Source organism: Homalodisca vitripennis, chromosome 4, assembly GCF_021130785.1.
Source record: "Homalodisca vitripennis isolate AUS2020 chromosome 4, UT_GWSS_2.1, whole genome shotgun sequence".
NCBI classification, from domain to species: domain Eukaryota; kingdom Metazoa; phylum Arthropoda; class Insecta; order Hemiptera; family Cicadellidae; genus Homalodisca; species Homalodisca vitripennis.
Window position 1 is genome coordinate 135,226,459 of NC_060210.1, and position 23,921 is coordinate 135,250,379.

At 32.8% G+C, this 23,921-nt stretch overlaps 1 protein-coding gene across 1 annotated transcript; it reads left to right on the forward strand.

Moving 5' to 3' along the window:
* Positions 1-483: 483 nt before the first annotated feature.
* LOC124360232 lies at positions 484-22,561 on the forward strand. The gene is made up of 3 exons (XM_046813665.1): positions 484-638; positions 17,773-17,927; positions 20,092-22,561. The coding sequence occupies exons 1-3, from the start codon at positions 612-614 to the stop codon at positions 20,324-20,326; spliced, it is 417 nt and encodes a 138-aa protein (XP_046669621.1). The 5' UTR covers positions 484-611; the 3' UTR covers positions 20,327-22,561.
* Positions 22,562-23,921: the final 1,360 nt, after the last annotated feature.

The window sequence follows — 23,921 nt, forward strand, 5'->3', positions numbered from 1 at the left end:
TATCTTACCTGACATCCTGCATAATGAATTTTAATTGTGAGTAAAACTAAAGGTTTCTAAAATTGTATCTTTGTAATTTAAAGCATTATTAAAGTGAACATCGAGTTTAAAACAAAGATTATGTGTAAGCATATATTTAGTTTAAAATATAATATATCTTATCTGCTGTAGTCACACAAGGACAATAATTTTATTGTGTCTGGTGGAGATGCATTGAATGATGCGAATATAATGCAGTATTAAAATTGATTGGACGAACAACGGTAAGTGATTTTCCGTCATCATTTTCATACACTGAAAGAGGTCACCATGAAAATTCAAAATGTCCTACATGCGGCTATCGTTAATGAGATCGACTTCTGACCAACAAGACTCTGATGGGTGATCGCGGATCGGTAAGTTGAGCAATAACGAGGAAAATGAGGTGAGACAGGCAGGGTCGGGGCCGGCCGGAAGTATGGGACACTCACAAGGTCGTGCGGCTAGCTGCGGCTGTTGGTACTGCTCCATATCTTGGCGCAGAAGCGGCTATCTGCGCGGGGACTTGGGGTGACCACTCTCTGAGCATTACTTGTTTGGATCCAGATTGATTCCCATCAGCTGTTTCAACAATGCATGTAGGCGCCACCAATGTTTATGTGAGTATTTATCTTTTTGTTAAAAGATTATTAGTCAAGACCATAAAAATTGTAAACGAAGTTACAATTCTTTATTTCATAAGTTATCTGGTGCTGTATTACGCAACGCTGAGTTATTTTGTAACACATATACAACAATAAATTCTCTCGGACTGGTAGGTTATGTGAAACACTCACAAGATTTGTGTTCGTGTATAGTTATTTATTATTCAGGATTACTGAGGAATATTTTATGTTAGCCCTGATTGTCAAAGATTTGATGTATACCTCTTAATGAACTCAGTTATCTAGTAAAATCTCCAAGATTTGCATTGTGGATGGAGGTGAAGGGTGTATATCCTATTTATAAGCAGGAAGGGTTATTGTATGTATTTACGTAAGCAAGGCAAATATTCTAAAAGTGTTAGGACGGTTTTATAATTTGTTAACGGTTCGATTAAACCGATATAACTGTTATTATCAGCGTAATATGTAAAATACGATTTGTTATGCTCTCAGCTCCCATTCGCCTCTTTAGTGTTATTATCGTACTAAAACGATATTGTATGTGAAAGAAATAATATGACATATGAACTATCCTGCTAAAATAGCTGCTATTTGAATTTTTTGTAATTTTCAAACTAAATACTTCATAGTTTTATATGTATTTATCACAGAGTAAGCTAAAACTGTGTGTATAATACACATTAGGGCTCCCGTAAAATGTGTGTTTACACGCTCTTTGAGAATGGACTCTAAAGGTAGAAAATTACATATCTTTTAAGTTCTTTAATTGAATTCTGTAATATTTTGTAGCCGTTTGAAACAATGTGTATACTTTTAGATTATTTTAAATTTTGTATCAATAAGAACCGTTACATGCAGTCATTTTACTCTTAGTTTTCAACATTTCATCTTTTTCGTATTATTGTTTTTGTCTGATCAAGACCTTTAAAATTATGCACAAATTTATCTATGTCACTAGATTTCTTAGCGACCCCCTATGTACCCAATGGCCCCTATGGCCAATGAGGAGGTGAATGTTAGGGAGTACAAAATTTACAGGGACGTTACATTTTTTAACGACTACAGATAAAGCAGTTTCCAAACTTGCAGGCTGTATACCGACACTGTTTCTGGTACATGAATCCTACTTATACTTTGCGTACATAATTCAGGTAGAATCCAGAAATTGTCAAAAGAGTACGCACCAGCTTGTGCTTGCTTTGTTTTGAACCATGCGGCAAACCATTTTTTACCGAAACAGAGGCGATGGTGGACCCACAAATTTCTTAGAGAAAGTTTGTAATATGTTCTAAACGTACTATCGGACCTCAGATTAAAAGATGTGCAGGTTTCAGAAACTTTAAAAAAGTTCCCCTTGCAGATTTTAAGATTACCTTTTTTGGATCTAGACGACAAAGAAATGTACGCTACAGAGCTTCTATTTCAGCCACAATTCAACTTGCATCTTTTACGTATCTGGGTAATCGAATTTTTTTACTAAGCTGTAACAGCGCTGTTGTTTGAGGTCTTACTATCTCAAAATCACCGATGTTCTAGATTAAAAAAAAAAAAAAAAAAAAAAATGATTCTACAGTATTGCCAACTACAGTACGTTTGCAATGCACCTTCAAACTAACCAGATAATTTGACTAGCACCTGCTCAGAGCAGTTGCGGGTTGCATCCGCATTCTACAGATACTTCCACTTATGCAAAAACACATGTAGCGTATGTTGTCCCCATTTGATTGGGAGACCGAAAAAATCGATTTTTTTGTCAGGAACACGCAGACTTGTGTCCAAATAGTCGGCAGACTAGCTTGAAGCATCTCCAAAAACAAAGGTGTCATCAAAGACAAGTTTGCAAGTGTGGAATACGCTTTACAGATCGATACTATAAAGATATGAGTAAATGACTACTTTTTGAAGCAAATACCTTATTTTCATCTTATTAGGGAACGGCCTACAAGGATGCAGAAGGAAATCTGAAATGATAGCGTAGGGTAAATAGTGTAAGCCTATATCAGACTAAATGTTTATATTAGGAGAACATAGTGTGCCGCAAATCCGATCTCAAATGTTTCACTCCGATACAGAATGGCAACAGTCTAAGGTTAAAAACTTGAACTTGTTGAAAATAGTTTTGGCATTAATATTTTTTTAGTTACTAGCAGTTATATGTGGCTTCGCACGCAATTTCCTAGACTTTAAACGTGCATCAGCACTTCTGGTTCGACTGAATTATATTTCCGCCGCCAATGTTGGAGTTTGCCTTGTTGGCACGATCTAGAAAATATATCAAAACATTTATATTTAAGGCCATTGAAATGTACTCCGCTCTTAGTGTTTTTTGTGCCTTAGTTGATTTTGCCTTGTTTCCCTGATCAATATATATATTTTGATCAGGGAAACAACAGTACTGACCAAGCATTGCATACTTAATATTTACTAAAATGTACAGCTAAAAGTACATTTTTACTAAAGTTTAATTTAATTATATGGATATTTTTTACTATGTGCTCAACAGCGGTTGCAGAAAAAGTTGAAATAAGAAGTGCTGTTACTATCAAACTTACTCTATCGTTTCAAGACTATAAATGTACACAAATTAAAATTTGTGTCTAAATTAATTATACATAATTATGGTTGTGCTGTCACGAAACAACGTTTACACAGAACGGGTTACTATATTTAACAGACTCTTTCATTTGTTTACTGTATAGAGACAAACTTTAGAGACCAAAATGGGATTTTTCGCAATTCTAAAGAACAGTGGGGCTCCGAAAAAAACGAAGGAATTTCGAAATAAGAATAGGCCTATTATGTTAACCAGATACCTAAGAATGTTCAGGTAAAATATCAGCACAACCGGTCCAATAGTATTTACGTAATTGAGTAAAACGCACTCACAAACATACACTACATTAGATTTTTATATAATAGTATATTGATAAATAATAGTAAACGTTACAATTACAGAAAACCTGGTGCAATGTAAAACAAGTAAAAGTCATAACTATTGTCATTAAATTGACTTTTAAGTACGCTCTCATTTAAGATTTCTTATTAAACATACAGTACTTATACTAGGTATAAATTAAAGCTAACTTTTCTTACTTGGGATTTGAAAAGTCTAATTTTGTGGACACCAGATCAGTAACGAAAATAAATCTTAATGTATTCAAATTTACTTAAGTATTGAATAAACAAATGTAGAATGCTTTTGTCCAAAATCTGGTAATCTGGCTATTAACACAATTAGAAAGATATGCCCAAAGTTAATATTCAGTACCCAATGCTCGATTTTATTTTCGTTACTTGAAACAATAATTAATATATTATTTAAGCAAACGGTCAGATTAGTCCTACATAACTTTGAAGTATGTCAAAAGTTATTTTTACTGATAAATGAGGAAGGTTTTTGAAGGTCTGTAGATTTTGAAAATTGACGTGCAAATTGCTACAAGATTGCTGTTCTTTGCTTTAATCTGAAGATAATTACTCCAATTAAACGTTTAAATCATGATCTGGAGAAACAAGAGAAGCGTAGGAGTGAAGCAATTTTCCTTTGCATAGCTGAATGCACGATCTATTAAATTTACGAGCTAAAATGAAGGGGATTGACCGTGGCCGTGTGCAGGCTAATGGAGCGCGAGTGTGAGGCGGGACACCGGCATGTCGGCCCTTGTGACAGCTGACAGCACGGTCAGGTCAGGGGTCAAGCTGGCTTAGGGAATATTAATTTATTATTCGGTGAAGACACTAACCATCCTACCCAATAAAATGATAATTTTCGTATCTCATTGCCAAATTATATAATGTCTATAAAAAGTACGTATGTACGCACGTACTTTATATATATATATATATATATATATATATATATATATATATGTATATATGAATTTTCATTATATTTAAAGTATTCGTGGGCTGTTTGAAAATATAGATAATAATTATAAGATTATAGTTTAATAATTAAAACATTAAAGTAAGTGGCTATTCATAAGAGGATATTTCCAATATCACCGATCCATTTATTGCATTTAATGAAGTGTCATTTGAAATAATGGATCAATTAATAGACAAAATGTATGTAGGGCCTAATAGGATAGCGCTAATGCAATATAATTTAATAACACACCATACCTTTGCCAGAATTAACAGTATGACAGTTTATCTTCATGAAGTAAAATTTCACGAATTTGCTCCAACTGATTTATAAACAAAGTAGAAGTACGCCACACCACGTGTCGCGTAACAGGCTTCGATGAGGTTGCATGGACATTTCTATAGCTTGTTTCATTCTCGAGATGTCCTGCGGCCAGATATACAATCATACAAAAAAGATGTTGACTCCAAAATGGCGCATCGTAGAACTCATTCTTGTAGAAATAAAGTTTCATGCAAACTTTCAAATCTCCATCTTTCTCGACATATGATACCTTCAGATTTTGATCATTAAATTGGGTTTCATATCAGTCTTTAAATAATAAAATTCTATACACCAAGTCACTATAACATGATGTTGTTTGGAATAGTTAGGCTACAGGTGTTAATATCACACGTTTGAATCTGTTATGGGCATATTGTTTGTTTACAAATGTATTTATTCTGCTATTTTCTCGTTGTGATCACGGTTATCCATAACATAAATTTAAAAATATTCGCTAACACGCCAAATCCCAAGGAGTGATAAACACCATCATCGAAACAGTGTTCCTCAAATGGAAATGAAGCATCATGCATAGTTTCAAGTATACAGGTTAGTTTGTTTTCGAGATATCGTGCGGACAGACAGACAAGAATAAAATTTTCCAGCCCTACCAGTGAGATATATTATATACTAGGGAGGTCCAAAAACTAAAATGTGAGAAAACGTATTCTCCACATTCATGCCCTTGTTCCATTTGGTATTATATAATCAGAACAATTTTTTAGGTGAATAGGTCAATATTTAGGGGTCCCTGTGATTTAAAACTTTAAATCATAAAATTTAATTTTTAGAAAACATCGATACTTTGGTGCAAAAAACAACTTTATAAATTAAAATAATAAATATATCTCCATACATGTAAAGTTTATAATAAGTTCGAGTTTAATACAGCTTATTACTACCATTATCAGCCATCAGCCTTGCCTTCTTCGCAATTGAATTCTGTTTTCTGTGTAGTTGTACTAACTGACGAAGGTATTGAAACGGTTAGTAACTTTTTAAATAGAAATGTTAAATGTTTGAATCAGAGCAAACCCTCTTTCGACACAGTCGTTCACTACTTTAATGTGCTGTGCTTTCTCTTGAAAATCAATTAAGTTCGGATCAGTAGGTCATAACACAGGGTACTTACAAAAGAAAGAAGATATTTTTTCTTTACCATTTTAGTAGGATGTCGACCAGTTCCGTTGTCCGCTGTGTAACGTATGTTTCGAGAGGACTCTCAAGGTTATATGATTTACTCTGTAGTCTCTTTTAGGGCCTTAGGCTTTGGTGGGCGCTGTCGGTTTTTAACCATCACAATTTTGGCGTTGAAACTGATGCGGGAATCAGAAAATGCTAATCCAATCAAGTGTGCCGAAAAAAACATAGGTGGTGTTTAAATGCTACTAAAGCGACATTCCTAACGATGCTGTTAGGATATACTTTAACCTGCATTAAAAGAAGGATGTCATTCATAACTGCCTACTTAGCCTTTGGGCGCCTCGTTTCAATGTCGTCCATAAATTAGTGATACAAACAAGCTTATCTCAGTGATTCCCTTCCTTTCTTTAGATGTAAGGGTAAACTGATCCTTAAATAAATATATTTTGAGACAATAAATAGCCTTAGCCATCCAAAGTGCATTGTACAAACCAGTTGGGAAAAAGGAATTTTACTTTCGATTCTAAGCTTGTATCATTATGAAACATTACACAAATGTAGAAGCTCTAAGTAGGTAGTGATCTCGAGGCTGCTTTGATTGATTTGGGGCCTCTAAAATAGCACCATAAATAGTCCATCATATCTTTTCTGAGATTTTTTGCTTGGTCATTGGCTTCAAACGAATCATTACTACTGGGGGAAAAATTTGTCCTTGTAAATCTGAGGCCAGTATTTCTTGAAACGCTTAAATATGGCAACGTCAGGGCCCTCACCAACCCCAAAAGCTGTAATAAAAATGGAGTAGAACACAATTTAAAGCACATGGTGTGTACATGGAATCCACACAAGGCTAGAATTTAAACTGTCTTCAAGAATAGCACATGCGCCACTCTTCAACCCTGTATTAGCAGCTTTGTGTCAAATACTAAAGCACGCACATTTTGTCTCAGTTTCCAATCATCCAGAGCGAATAGACAAGCTGTAGCTTGTTTCCTGTCCAGTCCCACGATCAATCTTTGTGACTTCTATCAGTTTGTAAGCCTCGTATCCAGTAACAACAATCGCCACTCTGTCAACGTTTTTAGTGCCCCCCGCAATGTCCGTGAATAATTTACCACCCCAGTGTAAGCATAATAGATCTTCACAAGTGAAAGTTAATGAACATAAAGTAGGTGAAATTGGTGCAACTAATTAAACCTATTAAAAGCAAGTTTGTTGTAATTGTTAGCTCAATTGCTTAAAAGTATCCTTTAAACAGTTAATTTATACAAATTTAAATTCAAAACTAGAACTTTCAAATCATAGGGACCTCTAAACGTTCTCCGATTGGGCCCAATTTTGTTCTGGTGATTCAGTATGCAAAGTGTAACAAAGGCAGCAATGTGGAGATACATATTTCAAACATTTTATTTTTCGTACATAATTGTGGACCACCCTAATACATACATTAAATAAATTTGTATAAATGCCAATAGCCGAATTTAATTTCAATAAACATTGAATCACAAAAAGTACTTGCTCCGCCAGGACTCGAACCCGGATCTCTCACTTGCCTGAGAACATTTAAAAAAATCAAATATAAAAATGACAGTATTGTTTTGACTAATTACTAGGTTTCAAATTTAAGGGGCAATTTTAAACTCGTAAGGAACCCCCAATTTTGCACATATAGTTTTTATCAATGTTTTCTACGTTGCAATCAAAATTTAATAGGTGTGTACAGATGTTTTTGACTTCTCTATTTTGAAAAAAAAAAAAACATTATTATATCACTAAAAATTTTTGTTGTTATCCTCGTTGCCTGAGATGAGTTTTCATAGGAGTTTAAAAACACCATGCAGCCTGTAGCAACGAAATTGGTGACATCATCCAAACAATTTTCATTCACTCCCTGAGGCTGGAATTTCCAAATTATAAGGCTTATAGTAAACATGGCATTGGACAATCTTTATTTAGTGCTGTTTCTTATTTCCAAATATACTCTTTTGACAGTTTCGTATTTAATGCAGTTTTATTTATTCACAGCCGTCAATTCTTAAAAGAGGAACAACAATTTGGTATACTGTTTGAGTTTTCTTATCCAGACTTGTTAGTATATTGAGAATGCTTTAAGAAACAATACCTTGAGCGTAACAACCAGCAAGTCTTGGTTAACAGTCACAACTGCAAGTGTAAGGTCACAGAAACCATAAGATTTCCAAACGAGGGCAAATGTACACGAGGGTAACTGATTACACAGTTAAAATAAATGTCTGGACTGGAATATTTGATTATCACAAAGTCCATTTTATATTGAGTGAAACTTAAGATACGATTATACCAAAAGCTGCAAACAAACCGTAAAACTTTGTTTCCAACATGACAAGTAATTTTAGAGAATATCGAAAATGTGCATTTCTTGGCAATATTTTAGTTTACATTTATGTTTTTTTGCGCATTTCGCCAGTTTCATCCAAGATGTCATTATTGGAGTAGCTTGCGCTGTAGTAGTAGCAGCTGGTTATTATATACAAGAATTACCTAGGAAGATTATGGATAAGGCTTTCTCTTAGGTCTGTATCAGTGCACAGCGACAATGATTTGTTAGCTAATTTGAATGAAGATCCATTATCAGTAGAGCTGAGGTTCAACGCGTAACAAATCTTTTTGGGAATGTATAGAACTTATTTTGTACAATTAATTGAAAATGTTCTGTATACAAATTGCAATACCTAAGAGAGAAAGGTAATGCATGTCTTCCATGTCCTGATGGAAGAGTGTTGTCAATATCGTTGTTCTTCGCGAGTCCCGTTAAGTTTTGTTGACAACAGGTCAACTCTTATGTAAATGCGACTTTAAATGGTCCTGTTTAACATAACTTGTTGCGAAATATAATAATACACCTTTCATAAGACATGTTATTCTCCATTAAATCCAGGTGAAATTTTTGGTCAAGTCTATTTTGAAAAGGACAGCGCCATCATATTTTTACCGCGATGTGGGGATATTTCTGAACAAGGACAGTTCTCTGAAAATGTATTAGACGAAAAGGCATATTTTTGTGGTGATCTGAAAAATATCTACATCACTACGGTACAAAATGTATATGACTACAAGAACCTTAACATAGAAGACATAATCAGTAATTTTCATATTGCATTCATGAACAGATTAGAAAATAGCAAATGGAAGTATGGTGTGTGTAGGCCTACACCGTGTTTTTTTTTTTTTTTTTTTTTTTTTTTTTTAGTTATTTGAGATTGCGTTTCACAATGCCGTAATCGAGCGAAACGCGTCACGCTTAACATAATGGATTGCTTCAAGTTGTGAGTTCATAATATAAGATTTATACCCGCAATCCCTCATCGAAATAAATAGAAATCTTTATAATTAGTAGGGACGCTGTTTCAACCATACATTCAGTTACACCTTAAACAACTTATTAAAACAAAACTATCAACCTCATACTGCACTACTTCTACGGCATGTCACACCACATTTCTCATTACAACTCCCAAGTTGCCTCTTTATCTCTTAAGCTGTACAGTTTTAGTTTTGATTGCATCATTGTTTCAAAAAAGAAACAATATGTTACATTAATAGATTTTAATTGACCCCTATGTGTTGGATCTCAAGTGGTTAAACGTTTTTGATCACCTCAAAATTATGCTATATATGCAAAATTATTGGTAGGTATCGTTTAAAATAGTTTTAGTGAAAAATGAACAAATTTGGGAGAATAAGTGGCTTAAAACCACTTACACTACACACAAACACTTGGTACAAACTATTTCATAGTTACGCCATTTCTTTACATGGTTGATTACCCTCCTTTGCATGAAATATCTACTAAGATCTATATTAAAATGCTATTAATACAATTCTTTAACTTATACTTACTTAAGTGACTTCTCATTCTAGATGACAGCTTATAAGCGTTATTCGACAAATTAGAAATTGAAGTTTTGAACGGTGCGCTAACACAACAGAAAATCCAAGAATTCCCTTTTTCTATAGAACTCTTGAGTAGTCTTTTTGAGTAGGCTACCTGATTCTTCGTTATTTATTACCGTCTGAGTATTCATATAGTTTGGTGGAATTTATAAAAGTAGGTAATCAAATATTCACTGTGCATCGGTACTAGCCAGTTGACAGACCGCTAAAGTTGTGTTAATTGAATATGTGTAGAATAACTATTCCTTAACTTATGCACATATAGTTTGCGGTGGAAATTATAAGTAGGTATCAAATATTCACTGAGCTCGGTAACTAAGCCAGTTGACAGACCTGACTAAAGTTGTGTTAATTTGAATAATGTTGAACTCAACTATTCCCTTAACTTACACATATAGTTTGGGGATATTTATAAATTAGTAGATCAATATTCACTGTGCATCGGAACTACCGTATGACAGACCGCTAAAGTTTGTAGTTAATTGAATATGTGTGAACTAATTACTATTCCTTAACTTTAGCACATATAGTTTTGGTGGACGATTTATAAAGTAGGTAATCAATATTCACTGTGGCATCGGTACTAGCCAGTTGACAGACCGCAAAATTGTGTTTAATTGAATATGTGTGAATTAACTATTCCCTTAACTTAGCACATATATTTGGTGGAATTATAAAGTATGTAATCAAATATTCACAGTGCATCGGTAACTAAGCCAGTTGACAGACCGCTAAAGTTGTGTTAATTGAATATGTGTGAATTAAACATTCCCTTAACTTAGCCACATATAGTATGGTGGAATTTATAAAGTAGGTAATCAAATATTCACTGTGCCTCGTACTAGCCAGTTGACAGACCGCTAAAGTTGTGTTAATTGAATAATGTAGTGGAATATCTATTCCCTTAACTTAGCACATAGAGTTTGGTGGAATTTATAAGTAGGTAATCAAAATTCACTGTGCATCGGTACTAGCCAGTTTGACAGGACCGCTAAGTTGTGTAATTAAATATGTGTGAATTAACTATTCCTTAACTTAGCGACATATAGTTTGGTGGATTTATAAAGTAGGTAATCAAATATTCACTGTGCATCGGTACAGCCAGTTGACAGACCGCTAAAGTTGTGTTAATTGAATATGTGTGAATTAACTATTCCCTTAACTTAGCACATATAGTTTTGGGTGGAATTTATAAAGTAGGTAATCAAATATTCACTGTGCATCGGTACCTACCATTGACAGACCGCCTAAAGTGGTGTTAATTGAATATGTTTGAATTAACTATTCCTTAACTTAGCCCATATAGTTTGGTGAATTTATAAAGTAGGTAATCAAATATTCACTGTGCATCGTTACTAGCCAGTTGACAGTCCGCTAAAGTTGTGTTTAATTGAATATGTGTGATTAACTATTCCCTTAAAAAAAAAAAAAAAAAAAAAAACAAAAAAAAAAAAAAAAAAAAAAAAAAAAAAAAAAAAAAAAAAAAAAATAAACTTAGCAACATATAGTTTGTGGAATATAAAGTAGGTAATCAATATTCACTGTTCATCGGTACTAGCGTTTGACCAGACCGCAAAGTTGTTAATTGAATGATGTGTGAATTAACTATTCCCTTAACTTAGCACATATAGTTGGGTGGAATTTAAAAAGTATGTAAATCAAAATATTCACTTGTCATCGGTACTAGCCAGTTGACAGACCGCTAAAGTGTGTTAATTGAATATTGTGAATTAACTATTCCTTAACTTAGCACATATAGTTTTGGTGGAATTTAAAGTAGGTATTCAAATATTCACTGTGCATTCGGTACTAGCCATTGGACAGACCGCTAAAGTTGTGTTAATTGAATATCGTGTGAATTAACTATTCCCTAACTTAAGCACGTATAGTTGGTGGAATTTATAAAGTAGGTAATCCAATATTCACCTGTGCAACGGTACTAGCCAGTTGACAGACCGCTAAAGTTGGGTAATGCTGAATATGTGTAATTATCTATTCCTAACTTAGCACATATAGTTTTGGTGAATTTTATAAAGTAGGTAATCAAATATTCACTGTGCATCGGTACCTAGCCATTGACAGACCGCTAAAGTTGTGTTTATTGAATATGTTGTGAATAGACTATTCCCTTTAACATAGCACAGATAGTTTGGTGGAATTTATAAAGTAGGTATCAAATATTCACATGTGCAATCGGTACTAGCCAGTTGACAGACCGCTAAAGTTGTGTTAAGTTGAATAATTTGTGAATAACTATCCCTTAACTTAGCACATATAAGTTTGTGGAATTTATAAGTAGGTAATCAAATATTCACTGGTGCATCGTACTAGCCAGGTGACAGACCGCTAAAGTGTGTTAATTGAAATATGTTGTGAATTAACAAATCCCTTACCTTAGCACATATAGTTTTTGGTGGAATATATAAAGGAGGAATCAAATATTCACTGTGCATCGGTACTAGCCAGTTACGTAGACCCGCTAAGAGTTTGTGTTAATTGAATATGTGTGAATTAACAAATCCCTTAACTTAGCACATATAGTTTGGTGGAAATTATAAAGTAGTAACAAATATTCACTAGTGCCTCGTTACTCAGCCAGTTGACAGACCGTGCTAAAGTTGTGTAATGAAATATGTGTGAAAAAATTAACTATCCCTTAACTTAGCAACATATAGTGTCGGAGGAATTTATAAAGTAGTAATCAAAATATTCACTGTGCATCGGTACGTATCCAGTTGACCTGACCGCTAAGAGTTGTGGTTATATTGCATATGTGTGAAATTCACTATTCCCTTAAACTTAAGCACATATAGTTTGGTGGAATTTAATATAAGTAAGAGTAATCCAAATATTCACTGTGCATCGGTACTACGCCAGTTACAGACCGCTAAAGTTGTGTAAATGAATATGGTGTGAAATTCACTATTCCCTTAACTTAGCACATATAGTTTTGGTGGAATTTTATAAAGTGTATGTAATCAAATTTCACTGTGCATCGGTACTAAGCCAGTTGACAACCGCTAAATTGTTTTAATTGAATATGTTGTGAACTTAACTATTCCCTTAAACTTAGCACAAATAATTTGGTGGATTTATAAAGTAGGTAATCAAATATTCCAAAACTGTGCATCGGTACAAGCCAGTGACAGACCGCTAATTGTGTTAATTGAATATGTGTGAATTAACAATTCCCATTACTTAGCACAATATAGTTTGGTGGAATTTATAAAGTAGGTAATCAAATATTCCACTGTGCATCTGTATTAGCCAGTTGACAAGACCGCAAAGTTTGTTAATTAATATGTGTGAATTACCTATTCCCTTACTTAGCACGTATCAGTTTGGTGGAATTTTATAAAGTAAGTAATCAAATATTCACTGTTGCATCGGTTGCTAGCCATTTTGACAGACCGCTAAAGTGTGTTAATTGAACTATGTTGAATTAACTATTCCCTTAACTTTAGCACATATAGTTTGGTGGAAGTGTGATAAAGTAGGTAATCAAAATATTCACTGTGCATCGGTACTAGCCAGTTTTGACAGACCGAGCTAAAGTTGGTTAATTGAATATGTGTGAACTATCTATTCCCTAACTTAGCACATATAGGTTTGGTGGAATTTATAAGTAGGTAATCAAATATTCACTTATTGCATCGTACTAGCCAGTTGACAGACCGCTAAAGTTGTGTTAATTGAATATGTGTGAATTAACTATTCCCTTAACTTAGGCACATATAGTTTGGTGGAATTTATAAAGTAGGTAATCAAATATTCACTGTGCATCGAGCGGTACTAGCCAGTTGACAGACCGCTAAAGTTGTGTTAATGAATATGTTTAATAACTTAATTCCCTTAACTAGCACATATTGTTTGGTGGAATTAATAAAGTAGGTAATCAAATATTCACCTGTGCATCGGTTTCTAGCCAGTTGACAGACCGCTAAAGTTATGTTAAGTGAATATGTGTTGATTTAACTATTCCCTTAACTTAGCACATATCGTTTGGGGGAATTTAATTAAAGAAGGTAATCAAATATTCACTGTGCATTCGGTACTAGCCAGTTGACAGACCGCTTAAGTTGTGTTAATTGAATATTTGTGAAATTAACTATTCCCTTAACTTAGCACATATATATGTGGAATTTATAATGTAGGTATCAAATATTCACTGTGCATCGGGTACTACCATTGGACCAGAACCGCTAAAGTTGTGCTTAATTGAAATATGTGGAACTAACTATTCCCTTAACTTAGCTCATATAGTTTGGTGAATTTATAAAGCTAGGTAATCAAATATCACTTGTGGCATCGGTACTAGCCAGTTGACAGACGCTAAAGTTGAGTTAATTGAATATGTGTGTAAATTAACATTCCCATTAACTAGCACATAGAGTTTGGTGGAATTATAAAAAGTAAGTATCAAATATTCACTGTGCATACGATACCAGCCAGTTGACAGACGCTAAAGTTGTGTTAATTGAAATAGTGTGTGAATTAACAATTCCCTAACTTAGCACATATAGGTTTGGTGGAATTTATTAAAGTAGTAATCAAATATTCACTGTGCATCGGTACTAGCCAGTTGACAGACCGCTAAAGTTGTGTTAATTGAATATGTGTGAATTAACTATTCCCTTAACTTAGCACATATAATTTTTAATACATCACTACCTAATGAAAATAAAAACTCACACCATCGAAAATTAAAGACATCTATACATCTAGTATTTCGTATCGAAAGCTGGGAACAAAAGCAGTAAGCATAATTCCATAATGCAGAGTATTGCAGTAAGTATACTACTGTATCTGTATTAGTAAAAGTTTAAACCAGCATAAAAAATTTACGCTTCAGACCTTTTATTGGCACGATAACTCTCCTGATTTAATGGTAAATCATAAAGCAGAGAGATGATTGGATTTTGAATGTCTGGTTCTGACTTTACCAACAAACTAAAGTTTTTAGCGGCGACAAAAATAGCCGAAGGACGAAAGTAAAAACTCCATAAACACGCATGTACTGCTGGTTACAGCACACCGAGCCAAGCAGCTGTTGTGTTTGTTTGTTTTTTTTTTTTTGTGGGCGCGGTCGAACTAACAGTCCTCTCATTTTGTTCTTTGCTTGTCCAACCTAAAATGCTAAACATTCCAGAGTAATGAGTAATTGGACCAGTTAAAGGTTGCAAAAACCGGTCCATACTTGAAACATATTTGTTTGCTGAAAGAATACAAACGGGCTACTTATCTTCAAATTGGAAAGTTTGATTTTGGGCCGCGAACAATGAGACGGATTGTAGTTAATTTATTTTTTGTCTTTCTATTTACATAATTCCTACTGAATTACTCATATATCCTCAAGAACACCTACCGGTGCATTTGATTTTATTGCCAGAATAATTATATTTTTAGGTAAAAATAATTTAGGTGGAAGAGATTGCAAGAGATCGTGGAGCTTACGAAATACGCTCCAGGCGAAAGAGAAAAATCCGTAGATAATAACTTTTTTATTGATCAAGGCTGTACAAAGTATAATGTTTGGGTGTAGAAAGATCAATAGCGTAACATACGATCATGTTATACCTGAGAAAGTGGTAGTAAAATAAAAAAAACTAATATTAATAAATTAATATTTCCTCCAGAGTCCGTGCAAGGGATTTTTTGTATCATTCACTTGAAAATCCTCACCCTCCATATAACGTTGACGATATACTTTGTTACATATATAATATATATATACAAACATATATATATATTATATATACACACACACACACACACACACACACACATATATGTCAAATATGTTTTAACACTACCAAAGACGTGTCAGAAACGCCTCCCAAATTCCTCCCTTGATGTCTTTTCTCTAACCACCTTCATACTAAAAACATGCAGATTTACTTTCACCATCATTTTGAAGTAATACTTTTATATTGGTATCAATATTATATTAAATATCACTTTTATTTATCATATGATCCATTAAGAGAGAGCACAGCACTGTCTTGATAGTAAGATAAGCATTAGTAAAACAAATTCTCTAAATATTCACGTGTGTCTCATGCGTCATTCAGTTGTAATGAAGACGATCCCATGACGTAATATCACTGCTTAAATACCAAGTAAAATAACTTTTTACTCTGCAGATATATGGATATGCATAATAATAGTTTTAATACAGCATATTAAACTCTGCATATATGGGTAGGACTGAATCTATGGCCAAAGCAGACACATAAAGATGTAAATAGGTGTTCATGAGTTCTTTTACAAATATTGAGTATTAACTTTGATTGTATTAGTTACACAAGAGATAGCTCTTAAAATGCCACAAATTGAGGCAAGGAAACGTGAGCTCTAGGATTGCCCTCTGGGGAGTGAGAGGGTCAAGTATTAAGTATTTAGACGGTAACAATCAAAGTTACTACAGAGTGACACAGCCCTAGCGTCAGACCTCAGAACTAACTGAATAATCCTCCGGACTTTGGCACACCTCGTCCATATGACTTATTTATTTTCTGTGTAACTAATACAATCAAAAGTATTAAATAGAATCTCAAAATTAAAATACTTGATATGGATTGGCACATCATATATTTAAAATTAAATCGGATTAAAAGAGAAATATCTTCATAATTGAAAGTGTTTGCGGTGCTCGATTTATTTTGGACTATGCATGTACTAATTATTATGAAATTATAAAATTTGATTTTACATGTTTTATATAATAATTAACTAATGTTTCTCTAATATGATTGCCTAAAGCATTTTTCTTTTGGTTGCAAGTATGATCATTCTAACCAAACTTAATATTACTCTATATTAGCTGCTTTGAAGTACAGTATTAGTTTAAAGGAAACCCGTATGATTTAATTTAAAAACATAAAAAAGAATATTTATTACAAAATAACCTTAATTGCCTAGCTTTCAATTGTGACCAATTTAACAGTGTTATATCGTTCACTTAGTGTTATAAAGGCGAAAGTATTTCTGTATTTTGAGTGGGACGGAGGTTGGGAAGTTCGGAGACTTGAGTAGACAATGGCGGTTGGTTGACACTCCTGCGAGTGTTTCATCTTTCCATTTACTGGCATGACTTACAATATAGAAACCCTTAAACAAGGCTTATAATTAGACTATGTCAAATTACAGTATATATATATATATATATATATATATATATATATATATATATATATATATATAATTCACAACTTTGAACAAATCAGAGGAATACTAAGGGTGAAATACAAGGAATACTTTATCTACACAAATATAATATTGCAGATATTTTGAACATAATATTCGTATACCTATACTGCACATATTTTATTTTGTATACTCCTATTAATGAAATTGCAATTCATAGGCTTTCGCAGTTGTAGTCCTTCAGTTTACCTCTTTCAATTAAAATGTTGTAAAATTAAATAACACTGCTCAAGATAAAACTCATAAACCTAAATTTTCGAGTCTACGTAGAGGCCATTAAGGGCTATGTAGGCTCTTTTCCTTTCAATTTTCTTAAACAATACAGTTATTAGGTATCAAATTAAATCTAATAACTGATTTACTTTGTTTGCAATATTCTATCTTAATTTAGATGTATAGATTTATTTTTATGCGATATAATTTTGTTATTACTACGCATTACGGTCTTTCATGTTCTATTCAGAATTATTATGCCATCATTTGTTATTCAAATGCTTAATTTCTTCTCCTTTAATATAAGATATTTACTTATATATGTTCAGATATAAATTTGGTTTAAATAAAATCAATTTATATTTCATTTAAAATAATTTGCGATAAATTTATAATTTCTTGGTTTTTGATGTATTCATGTTGATTGTATAAATTCCACAGGGACTGCTTCTCTTGAGCCTGCTAACGTGTCTAACGTTGACTTCGGGCGCTCCGGGGTCTCCCCTGGACCAGGAGTGGACCAACTACGTGGACGCACCTCCCAGGTCCACTGAGAACCCGGTCTCACTCAGAAGCCTCATGAAGTCACTCTTCAGGTACAAACCGCTAGCTGTAGCTGCATGTAGTAATACTCGACCCTAAAAAATAAAATATTATGGGTTGCATTTTCGGAACTGAATTTTTCAGTTAATGTGTGAAGCAAGTTTGCGCCTACTTTGATTTGTCATATAGGTAACTCTACTGTATAAATAAACCTATTGATTGCAAATTGTAAGCCTAAATTTAAGTTTAGCTTACCTTACAAGTACGACTACAGGCCTAACGGCAGCGCTTCCTTTGAATATACACATTTTACTACACATTTTTACACGCCTGGCGATAGGACTTTCGTCGTGAAACATGTGTAGTGTGAAATCTACAAATAACAAACACGGGCTCATAATGTTTGACACTCAAAATTGATCTTATGGGGCAAAACTCGATATTACTTCATCACAGCCTCTTATTTTTCGTAGTTCATTTTATATTGCCAGGGTTACTTTTTTGTCAGGGATAAATCGGAACTCCAAATATACCATTTTCGATAACACGTGAAGGTAGTAGAAGTAAAGATTAAGACCGAATTTCAACCCCCTAGGCTTTCCGTTCGACAGTTAACGTGCGTACAGACAGACATCGGTAATAATTGTTAACATAATTTGTATAACTTACACATATAAGTAGAACATACAAACTTTCAGCCTAAAGTGAATTTAAAAGCGCACGGTATTTCGTTACATTTTGTGAACATATGATTGAAGTATGTTATAAAATCAATGTTAACAATGATTGCGTAGGATCCGACAAATCAGATTCGCTGGCAAGGGATTAAAGGTTTTTTATTTTATTGTTTATCGGTATGTTGACTAGGAAAACAGGTTTTTTTAAACATATGACTTATTTTTAAACGTTTTAAATAGGTGCCGGCCGAGCGCGCTTAATTTAGGTACAAATAATACCAAACGATGTAACAGTAATAGCGTGTGATTATTATAAACTTTTAAGAATATTTAAATATATATATATAATTTAAATAGTACAATACGCAATGTAGTACTACCATTATGATTATCAATAAAATTCGATAATAGCGTTAACGATTAGCCTCAAAACAAGTGTTTAGAATGATGAAATGATGAAGATCAGTGAACTGTTACAGATCAGTTGGGCAATGAGGTTTCGATTTATTACCATTACTTGCTGTATATATCGCCCAAAACGCGGGAAGAATGACAGCAACCCCGTACGAGTTGCAAATGACTCGTCTTTCCAAGAGAAATTCAGGCGCGAGTCCTTGTGATTACTGTCTATCTGCTGTTATATTGAAAAATAAAAACAAATTAAAATAAAACTGTGTTAAATAGTTCGACTACAAGCATATTTTCAGTTTTAAACAAGTTTAAATATTTGTATCAAGGGAAGAGGATATTACAATCCTCAAACTATTTCCCCCTGGACACGTTTTGTCTATTGTGTTTGTGTTATGGAATAAATCTAAATTTAAATAAATAAGATAGACCTAATTCAAGCATGTAATTATTACTGTATTGTGCCTGCAACCCTTTGATACTAACAGGCAAACTCCGACGTATTGTGCGTGGTAAAACTGTTTGCAGGAACTTTAAACAATATTTCAAACAGTGAAACGTAAAGAAAGGAACCTAATTATGAGAAAAAAATGAGTATTTTCATATGATCCCAACTAATTCATTACTGTATGAAAAAACTGGATTTCGAAATTATGGTCATACAAATGACAATTTTCTTCAGCCTTATAATTATGAGGTATAATATATTACGTACATACTATATATTTAGGTATTTTATCAGTATTTTACAAATTTGTTAACAAATCCCAAAACTTATGGTTAGGGATATTTCCCACTCTATGTATTTCCTCTGTATATTCTCATGACTTCTTCAGGAGATACATATTACAAGGAGTACCAGAACTAGTTCTTTGTTTTGTGCCTCTTCCCTCCCTTGGGCATGAGCATTAGACCTGTTTTTTTTTTTTTTTTTTTTTTACTGAGCCCTGCCTGAAACCCAATTTAGGAAAGACCTTTTAATGAGATATACTTATAAGCCAGATGTAATCTCATTTTCAAATCTAATGGTAACTCCAATATACTTCCAGTATTCAGTGTGGAGTGCTGTTTTGATTTTATCCTTTCAACCAATTTAGATACGTTACTTTATGATCTCCCACACTTGTTGCAGATTCAACTTGCTGAGGAAACCCGAAGTCGAAGAACTGCCAAACTCAGGACTTCTCACTGACACTGCAACCACTCCTGAGGGTATATCCAGTATCGAAGCCGAGTTGATATCTTCTATCTCACCTCCTCTGGTAGACGATACCCCTGACCTCTGGCACATCCCTGCACATCTGGAGCGTGACAAGAGCCACAAGTTCACTCACTCCTTCAGGTTTGGCTATGGGGCACTCCACTGACCACACTGTTGTAGCCCAACTGCCACTGTAGCTTATATTGTATCATGTGGCAAACATGCTTTGAATGTATGTTTACAGTGAGAAGTTAGTATGTAGAAGGCGTACAAGTTCTATTAATTTATTACATAGCTTTGAAAGAAATCTGACAACTGCACTCACACTCATAGCAGACTAATTGAGTGTGATTGTACACCTGTTCGTATATTCGCCGGTCTTAAACCCCAAACCCCATAGTCAATTCCTGTATAATTATATATATTTGCAATTATATTTATATCATGAAAGCATAACTTCTTATTGATTCAGGACAAAATTAAAAACCACGTCTTGAATAGATTCATTGACTAATAAGGTGACTATTCAAAATGTGCAGTTCTTATCCAAGATGTTAAGCATCTTAGAACAAAATTCAAATAAAAACAAATGTACTCCTAGTATATTAAAGGATCATAAATTAATTTAAGCACAACATATATTCTCTGCACATGCATTAAATAAGTGCATGGAGAAGTGCACTTCGTATGCAAACTGCATTCACTTCATTTTATTACCATAGGTCAAACACAGATTACAATCCAATAATAATACTTATTCAATATCTATTCAAATCAAAGGATAGAGAATTTTAATAAAATAATTTATATTCAAATAGTGATAGCCACTGGAACATTTATAGATATACATATATCTACTCTTGCTAAGTTAGGATCAAAAAAGATATTTTCTAACCGTAATGTGTTTTAGAATTCTTAGGTATTTACAGCTTGCGTTATTATAAGTTTTTTACATCCCTTTGGCTTTACCAAGCTTATAAGAATTATACAATAACACAGAAACAATACAAATGAACGTAATCAATAATTACTGTAATTCCTAACTGATTCAAAATTCATCCAAACCTGTTTTGTAAATAGTAACATTCTCATTTTTTAGAGTGGTTTTTTATTTTTATCAAACTTAAAACATTTTTAGAAACTAAACACAATTTAAATGACAACGGAAATTGTTCACACAAGCTTGCAGTTGTTCAAACAGTATAGGTGCAGTTAAAAGGATATTGTAAAGGGTATAATTATACATAATTTATTTAACATCAAAGAGAAAAATTGTGAAATTAGCAGGTTATTTACATTAACTTGTAATTTTGCACTTTTTTATATTTTGTAAGTTGCAATAGTTTTAAGATTGCATCCATTTACTACTTTGAGAAGTATACGATTACAACAGAATTTTAAAATTGTAAATACCATAATCTTTTCACAAAATGCGGTAAGATTGTATTTAATACGTCCTGAACAAGTTTAAACACTTCTCCAACCTTAATTTCAATATAAGATTCTGTATCGAGCTCAATATTACTAATTTGTGACAAAAACTTTCTCTGATTAAAGAATTTAAATGATGGGGTCATACATTTACACACACATTAATCTATGTTATTATCCCAATATTTTACATGATTTGTTGAATATTTTTTCACTGCCACTGTAGTAAGTAGAGATTGTTACTATATCTGTCTCTTGATTATTGCAGGAGAGATGTCAGTGTAAAATTAATTCCTAGGCGAAATGAAAAGAAGTTTACAAGCAGAAAACTGTTATCTATCTCTCTTTCTTTCATTAATGATTACTAAATTACTAAATGCAACAAGAAGATGTATATTTTTTGCATGATTCTGGTAAGAAATGCAAGTATTTGATTAGGTATTTGTCTGATTTTACAATATTTACTAGATTGCAAATAAGACAATTTTTATTGATTAATTTATTACTAAACGGTTTATCATGATCCAATAAACTTTATATGTTTTTAGTAGAATTTTTAAAATGAAAAAAATGCAAAGTGCTATTCCACTATGAAACCATTAATTCAAATGAGTTTAGTGGTAAATGAAAGAGAGTTGTTCGAGATTTCCCTTACGAGTACGGGATTTCCTCTTAAGAGATAAAGTTTTTTGTTTCTTTTAATGTACAAAGTATGTATATTACTTAGTAAATATTTAGGTTTTGTATGTAAAAAATTTTGAAATCATAATTTTAAAAGAGAATTATTGCTAGTTACCTTGCAAGTTATACTTGGTTATTCATTTGAAGAGCTATACAAACTGACTGTTTAGTTAACAGATAAACATCTCATATTTATTTGTAATGTGTATCAAAATAACATAATGTCTAAGTTATGTGTATACAGTGCCATGTTAATTATAATATTATGCTAATAAAAAGTGTTTTCATATATTTCAACATAATTCACCTTATGCTGCATGTATAAAGTAATAGGTTTGTATAGGACTCTAGGAGTATTAATGTACTTTGTTCTATAGTTGCTTTATAATAACTCTTATTAGAAAGTTAAGAAATAAATGTTGACCTTTCTGGGTAAATGTTATATCATAAAGATTTACATATAGTTGAGTATTTGGTTATGTAAAAGTCTATGAGAAGATATGTTATCCAGAACTAAAATGCACTGGAAATGTGTTAGTTATGCAATTGATCACACATACACACATAAGCAAAGTTCATATATATAATCATTTATACTTTACGTAAAAATTTCATAATATTTTTAATTTGTTGAAATATTTTCAACAGAATTATAAAAATACAAAATGGTGGCTAGAGGCTAAACTATACATTTCATGACTAATGTTTATATGACATTTTTTTGTTTTAAATGATGAGTATTATCACCTACAGAAGTTTGTGCCACCCTTTTGTGAACACCCTGCACATATAATAATTTATTTATACAGTACATACATTTTTATACAGAAAAGTATTAAACATATTATATTTAGTAATCTCAGACAATAACAAAAAATACTCTGTGTTTAAATTTTATTAATTAAACAAGATCTTCAGTAGAAGATTCAAATTGATTATAGCTCTCAATATATTGAGCAAGGTAACGCAATCTACAAATCACCCAAAAGAACTGGCTATTATCATACATAGTTTCAGATCAATTTGCTGTCACATCACATGGAGGACAGTCATAACCTCAAACTTTGTAGTTAAGGAACACAACCCTTATACTTTTCATTATTATGATTTAAATTATTTTGATTTAAGCAATTTAGTTTCAAAAATAAGAATTTCTTTAAATGAGTTGCCAATGATAATGGGGGGAGAATAACAACAGTGTTGTAGATCAAACACGTCATAGTTTTTGATGTTTTGAAAATAAATAAAAAAAACATTATTTCATGTTGATATAAGTCTCCTAAAAATAAGCAAATTAAGAAAACATTTAATCTGGTAATAGTGTACATTCCTAACTATGTACATAACATTAGTACACTAATGAAAATTGCGCTGTAACCATTTAAAACCAAGCAATACAAAAAAAAAAAAAAAAAAAAAAAAAAAAAAAAAAAAAAAAAAAAAAAAAAAAAAAAACAACAACAACAACAATGTACCAAGTAGTCATACAGTTTAAGCAACATTTTAACTGCAATTCTGGTGAGACATAGGCTGTTAATGGCCACAATATTTTCTGACAGAAACAAATGTTGAGTTTTTACCTTGAAGTGATTTTGTTGCAATTCAGTTAGAATAGTGAGATCCCAGAGGTACAGACTAGAAATGGGAGG